The 16,679-nt window shown below is 41.4% G+C and overlaps 1 protein-coding gene across 6 annotated transcripts in view; it reads right to left on the minus strand.

Annotated features, from left to right (window-relative positions):
* The window catches only part of PRKDC (protein kinase, DNA-activated, catalytic subunit), a 208,749-nt gene that overhangs the window by 188,208 nt on the left and 3,862 nt on the right, over positions 1–16,679 (minus strand). For all 6 annotated transcript variants that reach the window (XM_053249047.1, XM_053249046.1, XM_053249045.1 and 3 more), the window contains exons 2-11: positions 13,838–13,914; positions 12,005–12,097; positions 10,763–10,837; positions 9,762–9,870; positions 7,726–7,838; positions 6,348–6,447; positions 4,529–4,584; positions 4,400–4,430; positions 3,933–4,090; positions 3,165–3,311 (exon numbers count right to left, since the gene is read on the minus strand). In XM_053249047.1, the coding sequence (XP_053105022.1) occupies positions 3,165–3,311; positions 3,933–4,090; positions 4,400–4,430; positions 4,529–4,584; positions 6,348–6,447; positions 7,726–7,838; positions 9,762–9,870; positions 10,763–10,837; positions 12,005–12,097; positions 13,838–13,914 (959 nt within the window). The remainder of the gene's footprint in view (positions 1–3,164; positions 3,312–3,932; positions 4,091–4,399; positions 4,431–4,528; positions 4,585–6,347; positions 6,448–7,725; positions 7,839–9,761; positions 9,871–10,762; positions 10,838–12,004; positions 12,098–13,837; positions 13,915–16,679) is intronic.

Below are 16,679 nucleotides of genomic sequence, written 5' to 3' on the forward strand. Positions count from 1 at the left end.
CTATGATTTCCCCATTGTCATGGACAGACCACCATCTGGTTTGCTTCAAACCATCTGGTTTGGACTCACAATCACTTCCCACCTTCACAGGGGCAAGGGACCTATAGGATGATCCGCCCAAGAAAGTTATTGGATCCAATCGGATTCCAAGAAGCCTTGGAGGGATTTAGTGTTGGCTCTGCTGGTGATCCTGTTGATGCCCTGGTGGAGAATTGGAACAGCAAACTCACTGGGGCAGTAGACATGATTGCTCCTAAGCGTCCTCTCCGACTTGCTTCAAAATTGGCCCCTTGGTATACGGAAGAATTACGGGGGCTGAAGCGGTGAGGTAGACAATTGGAGTGCAAGTGGAGAAAGACTCAGCTTGAATCCGACAGACTGCAACATAGAGCTCATTTGAAGACCTATGCTCAGGCGATATGTGCGGCAAAGAAGTGATTCTTTTTTGCCCGTATTGCATCCGCAAGTTCACATCCGGCGGAGTTGTTCAGGGTTGTGAGAGGGCTAGTGAGTGCCCCTCCTCCCTTGAATCAGAATCTAGAACCATCGATTACCCGCTGTGATGTGTTTAATGAATTCTTTGTGGACAAAATCTCTCGTATTCGAGCCGACTTAGACTCCGTCTCCACAATTACCTCAGAGTCTGATGTGGAGGTGTCCAGTGACTCCTCTTGTGTGATTAGGTTGGATCGGTTCCAGTTTGTGACTCCTGAGGATGTGGACAAGCTGATTGGAATGGTGCGGCCTACTACCTGTTCTCTTGACCCTTGTCCTACATGGCTTATATTATCTGGCAGGGGGGTTGTTGTAGAGGGCCTGGTAGAGATTATAAACGCGTCTCTGAAGGAAGGTAGGATGCCTCCTTGTCTTAAGGAGGCAATTATTAGACCGCTTCTGAAGAAGCCTACCCTGGATCCCTCGGACTTGAACAACTACAGGCCTGTCTCCAACCTTCCGTGGCTGGGCAAGGTAATTGAGAGGGTGGTGGCCTCACAGCTCCAGACAATCTTGGAGGAAACTGATTATCATTACCCATTGCAAACTGGCTTTCGGGCTGGCTATGGGGTGGAGACTGCCTTGGTCGGCCTGATGGATGATCTCCAATTGGCAATTGACAGAGGAAGTGTGACTGTGTTGGTCCTTCTGGACCTCTCGGCAACTTTCGATACTATCGACCATAGTATCCTTCTGGAGCGTCTGAGGGGGTTGGGAGTTGGAGGCACTGCTTTGCAGTGGTTCCGCTCCTACCTCTCAGGCAGGTTCCAGATGGTGTCCCTTGGAGACTGCTGTTCTTCAAAATCTGAACTTTTGTATGGTGTTCCCCAGGGCTCCATATTGTCTCCGATGTTGTTTAATATCTACATGAAACCGCTGGGAGAGATCATCAGGAGATTTGCTGCAGGGTGCTATCAGTATGCTGATGACACCCAAATCTATTTCTCCATGTCAGCATCAGCAGAAGAGGGCATAACTTCCCTAAATGCCTGCCTGGAGTCAGTGATGGGCTGGATGAGGGATAACAAACTGAGACTGAATCCGGCTAAGATGGAGGTACTCATTGTCCGGGGTCGGAACTAGAGAGATGATTTTGATCTGCTTGTTCTGGACAGGGTCACACTTCCCCAGAAGGAACAGGTACGCAGTCTAGGGGTCCTTCTGGATCCGAGCCTCTCCCTGGTATCCCAGGTTGAGGTGGTGGCCAGAAGTGCCTTCTATCAGCTTCGGCTGATACACCAGCTGCGTCCATTTCTTGAGGTGAACAACCTCAAAACAGTGGTACATCTGCTGGTAACCTCCAGACTGTATTACCGTAATGCACTCTATGTGGGGCTGCCCTTGTACGTAGTCCGGAAACTACAGCTGGTCCAGAATGCAGCAGCCAGGCTGGTCTCTGGGTCATCTCGAAGAGACCATATAATTCATGTATTGAAGGAGCTACACTGGCTGCCAATATGTTTCTGGGCAAAATACAAGGTGCTGGTTATAACCTATAAAGCCCTAAACAGTTTTGGCCCTGGGTACTTAAGGGGACACCTTCTTCGGCATGAACCCCACCGCCCACTGAGATCTGCTGGAGAGGTCCATCTGCAGCTGCCACCGACTCGTCTGGTGGCCACTCAGGGACGGGCCTTCTCTGCTGCTGCCCCGAGGCTTTGGAATGCGCTCCCTAGTGAAATAAGAGCCTCCCCATCGCTGACAGCTTTTAAAAAGTTTTTTAAAACACATCTCTTCACCCAGGCTTTTAATTAATGTTTTAATTGGTTTTAATGCTGTTTTAAAATATTTCTTTAGATTTTTAAATTGTTGTAATGTGTGTGTGTGTCCCCCATTTTTGTCTTAACAAATGTTTTATTTTGTTTTTATTTTGTTGTAAACCGCCCAGAGATGAAGGTTTTGGGCAGTATAGAAATGTTAAATTAAATATATAAATAATACAATCACTGTAACAATGCAGTGCCTGTACTCCTTTCTCTAATGAAGAAGAAACCAGGATGGAGGCGAAGACAAAGAACATGACACATTGGCCAAGCATAAAGCAGCACTGTTCCTATCCAATCCTCTAAGTTTTCAAACAGGAGAGCTTATTAGCATGGACCTGAATTCAAAAGATCCTGCTGCACAAGTTGAAGCCACTGCCTCTTGCATGGGGGAATTGATTCTGATTTTCCTCTATCTATAGCCCCCAAATCCCCCCAAAAACAGCTCTGGAGAGTCCTCTTATCCCCTGAACCCAGTTTTCAGGTAGGAGGATTGGTGATCTTCCCCCTGAGAACAGAAAAGTGCATTCCAACACACAACAGGATGTTGGGAGCCAAGCCACTGTACTTCTCCACCTCACCTAATTTAATAGCTTTAATCAACAAAAGCCCAGAATGATTCCTGCCCAACAGCAATTTTTAAATTTAAAAGTAACAAAAAGACTATTCCTCAGTTTTAGAGCACCTTGCTAATCACAATGTTTTCCAAGTTCTATCAATTTTCTAAGTACTGTGTTCAAGTTAATGGGAGACTTGCTTGCAAAACACTGCATGATTTAGCAAAAACAAATTATGTAGCTAACAATATCCAAAGAGGGCTTGCCTGTCAAACATACAAGATATATATACTCTTTGTGCTAATATTCAACTCCTCCAACATGTTATGTCATGAAGTAAAGTACATACGGCTGCAAAAAGTCCATATCCACGAATAGCAATGGACAATTCCTTGCTGCTGGCATCCATCTTTCTAATGATACCATAAAACTGTTCCATGAAAAAACGCAACTTGCTCTTGTGCATTTCTGCATCCTTTGCAACCACTGCAGAAATCTGAAAATTATATACAAAATTGGGCACTTTATTATTTGGATAAAATAAAAAATAAAAACATAAGTTAATCACAGGCTACTCAGCAGATTCCTCAAACTAACCAAACACAACAATAAAAACATGTCATTAGCATTCAATAATTATGAAATCTTCTGAATTATGATGAGAAGGGGGAAATCTATGGACCCACCAGCTGTGACACTTGTAATATTAATATCAAAGTCAAACTAATATAGTTAATTAGCAATACTTCACTAGACACTCACTGAGCACTGAATTCCAATGTAGAAACAGTATTTGGTTTGTGCTTGTAGAACTAAAACAGTGCCACAAACAGTACCTGTATCACGGACAAGGAGGAGGAGAACGAGACTACAACGACAGAGAGAGCATGAGAGTGTGAGGGAGACAAGACAGAAAGAAGCATGCAAAGGTGGGAAGGGAGAGGAAGAAAGAGAGAGAGAGAGAAGAGAAGACGACACAGCAACATTATCCCATGCTTCACTGATAGGGTAGCTAGGTGTGGTGGGGGTGGAGGGTTTTGTGCAGGCCTCTATATTACTTAATACTTAGAAATGAGCAATTTAAAATGTCCTGGATAATATACTGCATGTATTGTACCTGTTTAAGAAGTGCATCCAGGGCTGAATGGCCAGCTTTCTTCAGTTCTGCATTCTGATGGCCACACCATTTGGACATTACTTCATATAGAGAGACATAGTTGTCAAGAAGGCAGGGTGTAAACTGAACAGCATGCTTACTAAACAAATGGAGGCCAGCTGCAAAACAAAAGTTTTCATCTAAATCCAAAGTTTTGTTCCAGCTAGACAACTGAGCATGTTCTATATATTTCTATCTAACAATTTTCACCCTTCTTGGACAGTTACAACAGCCACATATTCATAGAACAGCTCACCCTGAAAGAAATTAGAACAGTAAATAATGTTCCTGCGCCTTTTTTTATTATTATTTTCAAAACCATATTTTACTTCTTAAAGACAAAAAAACAGGTTGCGTTATGCCTTTTCAAATGGAGGCAAAATATAATGTCAAAGATATGTCTATTTGGCATGAAATGAAATCCTTACCAAGAGGCACTGCGTAACGTTTTAGCTCAACCTGCAATGTCAAAAAGTTCAGCATAAGATATTCATTCCTCAGAACTAAATATATAAAAAATTCTTGCTTTGAAGGGAAAAAGAAAAACAACAACATACTTGCGGACTTATTGCCTTCAATGCAAAATCAAAGATCTCCTTGGATGTCTGAGGATCTGTGAGGAAAACATACATTTTAATAAAGCCATAATAATGTGGTAGCATGAGTCTAAGCCTCTCATGGCTATTATAAGGCAATCAAGTCTCTACAGAAGTCTATTCTTCAAAAATAGTGTATCAGTGTAATAAGTCGATTTTTTTTAAAAACCAGATCACACCTAACTGATCTCCCATGTCTATATGGCAAGTTTAGGGAATTACATGCTATTACGTCTACAGAAGGAATCTGCAATGCAGCCACACCAAACTCTCCATCCTTCCAAATTTGTTTTGATATTTTGTTTTGTTTTTAACTAAAGAATAAGCTGGAGGGAACAGGAAGTCTCTGGTGAGGATGCACCTCAAGATCCAGGAATTTTTAACACAACTGAGTATAGTACAAATGGATGAGCTGGTCTGCAATGCTGTGTCCAATCCTGCTGCATACTCTTAATTTGAAAGAGTTGAAAAGAGTTCAGAGAAGAGTTACAAACTTGATAAAGGCTTTAGAAGGGAAAGTCATTGTTGACAAGTTGAAAGAAACAAGATGGGGGAGGGGGGCTGGTATGATATGCAAACAGTTTTCAATAACCCAAAAGGATCTCAGAATTAAGAAGATGAATAACTAATCACCTTATCACTGAGGATAACACAAGCAGCAACAGATGTAAAGTGCAAAATTACCATTACCCACCTTACTGACTCGTCTAAGGGATCATCAAGGCAGCTAACAATGTTTTCAAAAACAGTAATATAATAAAACAAAAAGTAAGGTGGAGACAAATACAAAAATGGCAATTATAACTAAAATATCTATATATTTATTTCTCCTGGGCGTACCCGTCGCTAATCCCATGCATGGCAGCCCTTGCTAGAGTTCGTGAGCTGCCTGACTAGCAACAGGGACGGGGAGAAAACGGCCGCCGGGATGAGGAGGCGGCAGTGGGCCAGCCTGGCCGCAGGGATGAAGAGGTGCCAGCATGCCAGCCCGGCCACCAGCAGTAGGCGGTGGGCAGGAGTTGGGGATGGGCCGGCTTGGAAGCTGGCCAGAAACCGCAGCTGGGTGGCGGGAGGAAGAAGCAGGCTGGGATGCTCTGCGCCCGGCCTAGCTAGTAAAGCAATAAAACCAGAGGGGGCAATCATTAAACACATCAGGCAGAAAGGGTGACTTTCTGCCACCTGTCTAAAAACCAGCAGCAAGGGGGACAGCTGAGCCTCACAAGGGACGAAAGGCCTTCTCAGTAGGTGCTAAACAAACCTGTCCTGGTTTGTTCTAGCTCCATTTAGTAGGCAAACCGCAGTTCCCCACGTTTATATAGAACAGGAAACTATGGTTTGTTTTTACAGTGGAAGTAAAAGCTTTCACTCTCCTCCATCTGCACACAGAAGAGAAGAGGGGAAGGACAGCACATGAGCTCAAGGCTAATTGCAGCTCATTCATGTTTAGGTGAACATCTGACTGGGACAGTCATTCTGAGGATCGTCCACATTTTTAAAACAATACTAGGATTACTAAAAATGATAAACGGGATCATGACATCTGTGGCCCTGTTACTGCTGACTGGAGATAAAATGGCACAGGGACAAAAGGTATCCATAAACATAGGCAGGTTGAAGACAGGTCATCCTGGAGAGAATCTATCTGTGTGGTCGCTAAGAGTCGACACCGGCTTTATAGATCAAAAATCTAGCAAGTTGAGGAGGTGGGGCAATTTCATGCATTTTGAGAAACATTGCTACTGTTGTGATCATTATGATATTTCAAGAAGAGAAATCATACCTTCATCCATGGACTTAGTAAAATTATGCATGAGTGCAGTCAGTCCTTTCAGACACCCAGCTACTATTGGGAACTTTGGCTCTCTTATCGCAGACGTCATCTAAAAACAAGAAAAAAATATGTTCGAATAAAATACTGGAGCAAACATATATCTGAGAATCAACATGCAATGCAAGACAATTTCTGTAATGATTCTGATGCAGGACTTCTTTTTTTACAAGCATGGCTATTAACCTCAGATTATGAAATATTCCTAAAATCTCTTTCCAGAATATTATACGACATACCTGTATGTACATACATATATGTACATGTACACACACACAAATCATGTGGTTGTCTTATTGGGTTTCTCAAGCAAAAGTAGGTCATGATTAAGTCCCCACTGGAACTAATCGACTCAAGAAATCACCAGTAAGTTCTATTCTACTGCCTTCAATCGGATTTAATCACAACTAACTTTTGACAGATTATGCCCATTGTAAATTACACAGGACTAGAACTTTATTGTGAATTTATTAGCAATGGTAAAGTATCTCCTAGTTCGAATTAGGGAATGGATGGATAAACTGCGTAATATAACAGAAACAGAGAAGAAGTTCGCAAACCTGATAAGACTAGCTGATCTGCTAAACTTTCCTTTCAAAAGCTAGGAATAAAATACCCCCAGTTTTAATGTAGTGGTTATATTAGTAACAGCGCTCATGGAGAAAGTTAACAAAATCAGTAAACAAAAACACTCGACAGCATCCATACTAATTAGTCATGACTAAGCACCACTAAAATCATTAAATCCGATGGTACTCAATTATGACTACTTTAGTCTGGATGCTGCTCACAATCTCTCTAGTCCCTCTTCAATAATTATGCCAGTGCTAATTATAAGGCAGCTTCACCCAACCAGTGGCAAGTCTGTAAGTGGGGAAAACATCACGGATATGTTGCAAACCAAGAGCATATGCTCTTGGCAGGCATAATGTCCAAACCTGCCCCGGTCCAGATCCCGAGATTCTGAACACAACTTCCGAATATTGATTATGGAAATCAAGTGAACATTGAATGGAGAACCTCAGGAACTGGACTGGACCTCACGCTTGCCAGGAGCATGTGCTCTCAGTTCCAAACATATCTCTGATGTTTTCCCCACTTACAGACTTGCCATAGGTCATGTGAAGCTGTCATGTGAAGCTGCCCACACTGTCCTCTCCTTTGCCAGGCTCCAGACTTTTCACACGTTGACATTTAGGAAGTCACACATACATTTCCAATTGTCCAACACTGCATCATTAAAAAGTCTAACAATCTTTGTCATCAACACATGGTTAAGAGATGTAGGAACAAAATTCCACTAAAGGCTCACAAAAAGCCCTTACTTTACCTCTGTTTTGAGTGTACTCAGATAAGCCCGGAATAGTTTTTCAGAGTTTTCAAGCATATCACTAGGCTGGACTTCTCCCAAGAATCCCAGAAGCTCATAAATCCTTTCCAATACTTAAATTTAAAAAAAGTTCAACATGTGAATCACATATTTATGTTTTATTCAAAGTCAACTACACCAGTGCTTTTATTTCTCATAAATGGAGAAGGGTTTGATCCATCATGCAAGTAACATTATAGATACCCAGCTTATTAGGGCCTTCCCACATTGTCCTGACCTTACTCAGCAACACTGCCATCTACACTGCCACTCTTTAAAGTGGCTCTTCACAAAGCTGTCACCTAATCTAACTTCTTTGCGACTTGGAGAAAAGAGAAGGTCAAAAGATCATATGCACATTTATTGTTTCTTGCCATTCTAATCACAGAAGAGCTGGCCCCAAAATGGAAGAACCTACACTTATAACAAGTCAGCACCCATGTGTGTAAATGCATAAAGACTGCAAAGAACAATGACCTTGTGGATAAGGAAGAAGGTAAATTTTATTTATTCATTCATTCGATTTTTATACCGCCCTTCCGAGCTGGCTCAGGGCGGTTTACAATTAAAAAACAGAGATCATTAAAAACAATTAAAACAGAAATACAAGTATAAACACCAGTTTAAAAACATCTTAAAAAACAAACTATCAAAACAATTAAAACCCTGAAAACCAGGTTAACATTAAAACAATTAAAACTAATTAAAAACCCTGAAAGGCGAGGCCAAACAGATGAGTTTTAAGGGCTCTCTTGAAAGTCAGTAAAGAATTAAGATTACGAATTTCTGCTGGGAGTGCATTCCACAGCCCAGGAGCAGCTACAGAGAAGGCCCGCCTCTGAGTCGCCACCAAACAAACCGGTGGTAACTAGAGACGGACCTCCCCAGATGACCTTAACGTGCAGTGGGGATCATGTAGAAGAAGGCGCTCTCTAAGATATCCCGGACCCAAGCCGTTCAGGGCTTTAAAGGTAATAGCCAGCACTTTGTATTTTGCCCGGAAACATATCGGCAGCCAGTGTAACTGTTTCAAAACAGGCATCATATGGTCTCTCCAGGTTGCCCCAGAGACCAATCTGGCTGCCGCATTCTGAACTAACTGAAGTTTCCGGACTATGTACAAAGGCAGCCCCACGTAGAGCGCATTGCAATAGCCAAGCCGGGAGGTTACCAGCTGATGCACCACTGTTTTGAGGTCATCCTCTTCAAGGAATGGAAGCAGCTGTCGAATCAGCCAAAGCTGATAGAAAGCACTCCTGGCCATGGCCTCCACCTGAGATATCAGGGTGAGCCCTTGGTCTAGGAGTACTCCCAAGCTGCGCACCTGCTCCTTCTGGGGGAGTGTAACCCCATCCAGCACATGGAAGATAAATATGGCAAGCAGAAGGTTGCCAGTTCGAATCCCTGCTGATACTATATCGGGTAGCAGCAATATAGGATGATGCTGAAAGGCATCATCTCATACTGTGCGGAAGGAGGCAATAGTAAACCCCTCTGTATTCTAGCAAGGCAACCACAGGGCTCTGTGGGCACCAGGAGTCAAAATCGACTTGACAGCACATTTTACCTTTAATCCTGCTAGGACAGGAACAGCTGCAGGCTGCAGTTTTCATAGGGACAGGTTAAGATGCTTGCTAGAGAAGGGTCACGCTTCAGAAGAGGCAAACAGCCCCAATGACTGATTTATGGCATGGCATCTCTCCTGCTAACTGCATTCAAACACGAGACTAATCCAGGAATATCTAATCAGGACTAAGTCTCATTGAAATCAATGGAATTTAATTGTTCCTTTCTATTGCTCTCAGGGAAATTTACAGGCCAATCTTATTTATGTTTATTCAGGAAGTTCAAAGGGACAGTGGAAAATGTGCATATAACTGCAGCTATAGTCATGGCTAATGTTTGCTGGACTGTGCTCAAAGCTTTAGCAATCTGTAGAACTGACCTGCCATCTCCAACTGTTAATGTAAATTAAAATGTTGGTAGAAGAGACTTACCTGTATCAGGCACTCTACTTTTCACAGCAAGTTCACCATAGAATTTGTTAAAAATGTCTCCAACTTTCATGTCTTCCATCACATAAGATGACCGTAAATTCTGAAGCAGCTAGAAAGATATTCATGATAATAACTTTATCAGAATACCAATATCAGAATATAAATAATAATGTTTTAAAGAACACATCGAGATAATAAAATACCACATTTCCTTTATAACTAAATATCAATCCCATAAGTAACACCACAGGCACTTGGATGAAGTTAAAAATGCTGGTCTAAACAACTTTGCCCTCTAAAAGTTACTATCAGCTATGTAACAATTTCTGAGTAAATGTCATGCGTTCTCATTCTTAAAGTAAGTTTTCCTCTACAGTGATTAGTATTTACCTTAAGACGCTTTCAATCAATCAATCAATCATCTTTATTATGGTCAAAGGCCAACACAGGATATAGTACAGAATAAAATTATTATAAACCAGATAGATACAACTAAAATGCTGCAAATCCATAGCTATAATTAGACTATAAAATTATGATTAGTAAAATACAACTCTAAAAATTGTGGGTTGATTAATAAAGTAAGATAAAAAAGGGGGAGACACTTTCAAATTTAAACAATTAAGCTATTTCTGTTGCACTCAACTTTGGATATCACTATATATAAACCTGATGCCACCTAATGGCTCAGCAGGGAAGTAAATTGCCTAGGGAGCAAGAGGTTGCTGGTTCAAATCCCCACTGGTATGTTTCCCAGACTATAGGAAACACCTATATCAGGCAGCAGCGAAATAGGAAGATGTGGAAAGGCATCATCTCATACTGTGCGGGAGATGGCAACAGTAAACCCATCCTGTATTCTACCAAAGAAAACCACAGGGTTCTGTGGTCGCCAGGAGTCAACACTGACTCGACGGCACAACTTTTTACTTTATATATAAACCTGAATAACTAAATGCTCTCAGAATTCTGAAACAAGAAAGGATAATATAAATATTTACCTTAATCAGTAGGTCTAGGGCTGGGATTCGGCATTTTGCAGCTTTGTCTTTTGTATAAACACTAATACACATTCGCTGCAGTTTTAAAAGACAAGATAATTAGTAATGACTATGCTCTCAATTTGCAATACAATACCTTGTACTATTCTTGAATGTGTTCCCTAGTATTTTACAGCACTTACAAAAATTAAACAAGTTGCCCAAGCAAAGCGAGTCTATACGGAAATATATGAGTAAATTCTCCACTTCCTAGCATTCTATTCTCTTTAGTCAACTCTTACCAAACCCCAGTCCAGTGAGAGCTTTCCAAACCGCTTTAAACAAAACCTGGATGTGCCAACGATTATCTCCATATCAAACTATGATCTTAATCCAGATTGTGGGACCCAATCTGCTATTTGTCCTGAGAGAAACTAGCAGCTGCAGGGGGCCAATCCAGATAAGTCAGTGATGGGGCAACGAGTTAAAGCGCCCCCCCCCTTGCCTCATGTCACAGTTTGATCTGCAGAGACCCTGTTCAAGTTGCTATTTACTTAAGAGAAACAAGCACATGTTTAATTCTAACATGTAGTTTGACCCTCAGCAGCAAGACTGAGAAGGTCTTCTGATCTGAGACTCTAGAGAGATGCTGCCAGTCAGGGTTAACAGAACAGGGATTGCACGGCCAGTTATCCGCCCCAGTATAAGACAAGTAATTTATAGCAGTTTGAATCTGACAGTGTCATGTGGTGAATAGGTAGCACAAATACCTCATGCTTCCTGTTCTTCTGCAGCAGCACTATTCAAAATACAGCTTTCTTTCTTGTCTTTCCTGACTAGAAAAAAAGTTTGTGATGCAGTGATAACTTGCACTTCTTCCAAGAAGGGCAGATAAAAGTTGTATTTTGGAAATATTGGACTGAGGGCGCTGTAAATGAACAGGAAGCATAGGGAACTCCTTATGTACGCATTTAACAGAGCAAGAACATGCCTATTACAAGAGTTGTTCAGAATAGATTAAAAACATCAAACATGACTAGAAGACTGAAGGAGGGAGGAACTGATTTTTCAGTTTCAGCACAAACTGAAAAAAGGGTGAATGGACTATCAAGATACTAAAAGGAAGACTCCAAATTGCATATTTTATTGTAAACCACCCAGAGTTTTGGGCAGTATACAAATATGTCAAATAAACATATTTTATACAAAACCTAGTGATACAAAACCTAGTATTTTATACAAAACCTAGTGACCTTGACCCACCTTTACATCCAGTGCATAAGGCTGAACTGTTTGGCCAATCTTCTCCAGAAAAGCACAAAGGAATTTTAATGCTTCTTCTCTGCAGTCTCGAAACTGAAATCAAGACAGCATTAAGAATATGTCCCCTGAACAAGCTAACCATATATACCTATCCTATCTGTAGGATGCAGAATTTGAAAAGGAAATTTTAAAAAACTCTTCATGTCTCTCTGTGTGTGTTTTAAAGATTCTCTGCCTGGTCAATTCTTACTCACCACGATGACAAGGCATGTGTCTATTTATTTATTTTTATTTAACATATTTCTATACCGCCCAAAACTTGCGTCTCTGGACGGTTTACAATTAAAATCATTTAAACATTAAAATCAGTTAAAATCCAACATTAAAACTATAAATCTAATTAAAAGCCTGGGTGAATAAATGTCTTCAGTGCCTTTTAAAAGGTTGCCAGAGATGGGGAGGGTCTTATTTCAACAGGGAGTGCATTCCAAAGCCCAGGGGCAGCAATGGAGAAGGCCCATTCCCAAGTAACTGCCAGACAAGTTAGCGGCAGCCACAGACGAACCTCTCCAGATGATCTTAACGGGTGATGGGGCTCATGGTGAAGACAACATTCTCTTAAATACCCAGGGCCTAAGCTGTTTAGGGCTTTATAGGTAATAACCAGCACCTTCTATTTTGCCTGGAAACATATCGGCAACCAGTGTAGCTCTTTCAACACAGGAGTAATATGGTCTCTCCTAGATGACCCAGAGACCAACCTGGCCACCACATTCTGGACCAACTGCAGTTTCTGGACTACATACAAAGGGAGCCCAACATAGAGCACATTGCAGTAGTCCAGCCTGGAGGTTACCAGCATATACCACCGTTCTGAGGTCATTCATCTCAAGAAACAGACACAGCTGGCATATCAGCCAAAGCTGTAAGAAAGCACCTCTGGCCATCGCCTCAACCTGGGACATTAGGGAGACACTGGAATCCTGAAGCACTCCCAGACTCCTAGGGAGAGGAGAGCTGGTCTTGTGGTAGAAAGCATGACTTGTCCCCTTAGCTAAGCAGGGTTCACCCTGGTTGCATATGAATGGGAGACTTGATGAGTGAGCACTGTTAAGATATTCTCCTTAGGGGATGGAGCCACTCTGGGAAGAGCATCTAGGTGTCAAGTTCCCTCCCTGGCATCTCCAAGATAGGGCTTGGCTAGAGAGATTCCTGCCTGCAACCGAAGCCGCTGCCAGTCTGTGTAGACAATACTGAGCGAGATGGACCTATGGTCTGACTCAGTATATGGCAGCTTCCTATGTTCCTATGCTGCCAGTCTGTGTAGACAATACAGAGCTAGATGGACCTATGGTCTAACTCAGTATATGGCAGCTTCCTATGTTCCTATTACTGCATACCTGTTCCTTCCAAGAGAGCGTGACCCCAACCAGAATTGGCAGATCAAAATCATCTCCCAAGTTCTGACCCCACACAATAAGTATCTTCATCTTACCCTGATTCAGTCTCAGTTTGTCACCCCTCATCCAGCCCATCACCACCTCCAGGCAGGCATTTAGGGAGGTTTTGCCTTCTCCCGATGATGTTGACATGGAGAAATAGATTTGGGTGTCATCAGCATATTGATAACACCCTGCACCAAATCTCCTGATGATCTCTCCCAGTGGTTTCATATAGATGTTAAACAACATCAGAGACAATATGGAGTCCTGAAGGACACCATATGAAAGTTCAGATTATGAAGAATAATAGTCTCCAAGAGACACCATCTAGAATCTATGAGGTAGGAGTGGAACCACTGCAAAGCAAGTATACTTCAAAGTATCAACTTACTTCTTCAATGCCCAGTGATTTATGGATAAATACAAGTAAACCATCTTCTTTAGAAAATACCAGAGAAGTCTGTAAGGCTGTGGAAAGAGAAATAAAGGATTAAAACTTAAAAATTAAACACAAAAGTAAATGCATGATTCAAATATATATAAAACTAGCAGTTTCATGTGGCATGTCAAATACAAGAAGTGTGTGTAAAGATGGGAAACATAATCACATGTACTGCCCCCAACTTCAGTCTCTATACGGTTAACTAAAGGTCTGAATAGGACTTACACATGAACCAACTGCACATATATACATCAGGGAGACACTGGAATCCCCAATGTATATATGAAATGTATATGTGATTGGGAACCCAGGGGTCCTGTACATGATCAAGTGGATGGAGCCCACACATGTTCAATTGTGCATGTACAGACCTTCCACTGCCTGCAGGCCAGCATGTGTGATCCCACTCTCTCCCCACACATTCCCTGTACACATGAACAGGGCCACGAGACAGAAAAGAGTAGTTTTCAAGTTGACACCCAAATTACCAAATAGTTCTAGTACAATTTAGCTTAAGGTCTTAGTTACAGAATCTTTACTCACATCAACATGTCACAGAATTAAGAGACACAACAGAATTCCTTCTAAATATGAAAGTTGATTTTTTAAAAGGCTGTTATAGTCACAGAGTTAATCAAAGCTCATAGATGTTTTTAAAACATTAGACATCCTCTTCTCCTCCCCTGCAGAGAAGCAAAGTCTGACGTATTAAATATAGATGTAAAGAAAATCTCGCTCCCCTAAGCCTTATTCACACATAAATAATGTGTCCTTTAAAAGAAATGTCAATATCGCTATCGTCAGAACAGATTATTTTGTTTGCATATATTTCTCAAAATAGGACACTGCTATTTCCTTGACATAAGCTTGCATTTCTCACTGCATGACATGAACAATATGGTTCATAAAATCCTGTACAGTACCCAGCTATTATTTCAGCAGGCCTCTTCAGGCTACAAGGAATAATGCATGTCCACAGAAAGGAAGTGCTAATGTTCACACATCGATGGCTTTCATTTCTTACTTTTGCATAACTGATATTCATGATTATTTTTAGGCAAACATTACAACTTTATTGCTGCAACTCCTATGTTGCACTTATGATAGCCTATAGGTAGGTTTATAGTTCAAACTTCCTCTATGTTTTATTTACCTTTTTTAAACTACTGTTTTGCTTTACAGGCACCCAACATGGTTTATTTAAAACTACTGTAAATACATACATGAATATACAACTACTATGAATGCATACATATTTAAAACAGTTCAATACTTTAAAAAGTCAGAATAAAAGTACAGGTGACAATGTTAAAAAAAAATCACTATCAATAAGAAACACACACACATATATAACAAATACCAGTAATAAAAGCACATATAATACAATATTTAAAGCAAATTTAGAGCCTAACACATGCCTTGATAAATTTTCTTTGGATCTAGGAGCCAGCCCAGAAATGTAGGAGCCAGACAACAGATACTTGACAAAATTACATAGTGACTGACACTGGAGGTGGGGATAAAATGGCATTTCTTTATCCTCTTTACACTTAGAACAGAAACAGGGCACCATGGGACAAATAAATATTTTATTAAATAACTCCTCCTCTGAATATCCTAATGTAGGCACCACAGTTAAATTTCTAAGTGCCATAGCTCCCTCATGCCTGGGATTTGTCAGGCCCTGACCTAACAGAATAGAAATGCCTTTACTACACATCTGAAAATAACCAGGGATGTTCCAATAAGAGCCTTGCTGAGGAAGAAACACTAGTCTTGGGGCACCACCACCATCCAAAGTACCCTGCTTCAATTTAGTGCTTACAGATTTAACTTCAAAAACAGCAATGCAAATACACGGTATCTCCTGAGGATTATAAAGAGCAGGAAGTTTCACACAGGATGAGGCCGTTTCTAAGGTACAATAGGCCCAGGCCATATAGGTATTTAATGCAGAAGCCCTCTGCACATTTATTTAGGACTAAAACCCATGGAACCCAGCAGGACTTACTTCCGACTATAAACATACACAGGATTGGGCTGCACAGCTAATAACAGGTGCTCAGAAACAAACTGGCAGCCAGCAATAGAGTAAGAACTAGTATGTGCTCTGCATCTAACTTCAAGGAGGAGATGGACAGCAGCATTTTGCACAAGTTGCAGCTTCCAAATACTGTTGTGGAATTGTTAGCAAGTTAACACCACGGTGCAATGAAAAACACAGTGGGTGGGAGCACTAGAACTGTGATTTCTAACTGTAAATTAAAACGTAATCTGCCCAGCATGTTTCTCTATTTGCTGAATTTAAATGTTGGTGGCATCACAATTTAATGACAGCAGATGGGCGGGCCCAAGGAAATCAAGTCCAGTATTCTGTTTCCCACAATGGCCCACCAGATGCCTCTGAGAAGCAAGAGGTGAGGGTATGTCCTAGAGGTGGCCTATAGCCACTGAACTAGTAGCCATTGATAACAGCTGTTCTCCATGAATTTGTCCAAGCCCCTTCCAAGCTAGTGGCCATCATTAGTTGGGCCACTACAATCACAAGTTGGGGTAGGCAGTAAAGTGGCCAAATTTGTAGATGACACTAAACTATTTAGGGTAGTGAAATCTCAAACAGATTGTGAAGAGCTCCAGACGGATTTCTCCAAACTGAGTGAGGGGGCAACAAAATGGCAAATGTTGATTAATATAAGCAAGTATAAAATGATGCATATTGGGGCAAAGAACCCCAACTTCACATATACGCTGATGGGGTTTGAGCTGTTGGTGACTGACCAGGAGAGAGATC

This window comes from Hemicordylus capensis, chromosome 4 (assembly GCF_027244095.1).
Source record: "Hemicordylus capensis ecotype Gifberg chromosome 4, rHemCap1.1.pri, whole genome shotgun sequence".
Classification (NCBI taxonomy): domain Eukaryota; kingdom Metazoa; phylum Chordata; class Lepidosauria; order Squamata; family Cordylidae; genus Hemicordylus; species Hemicordylus capensis.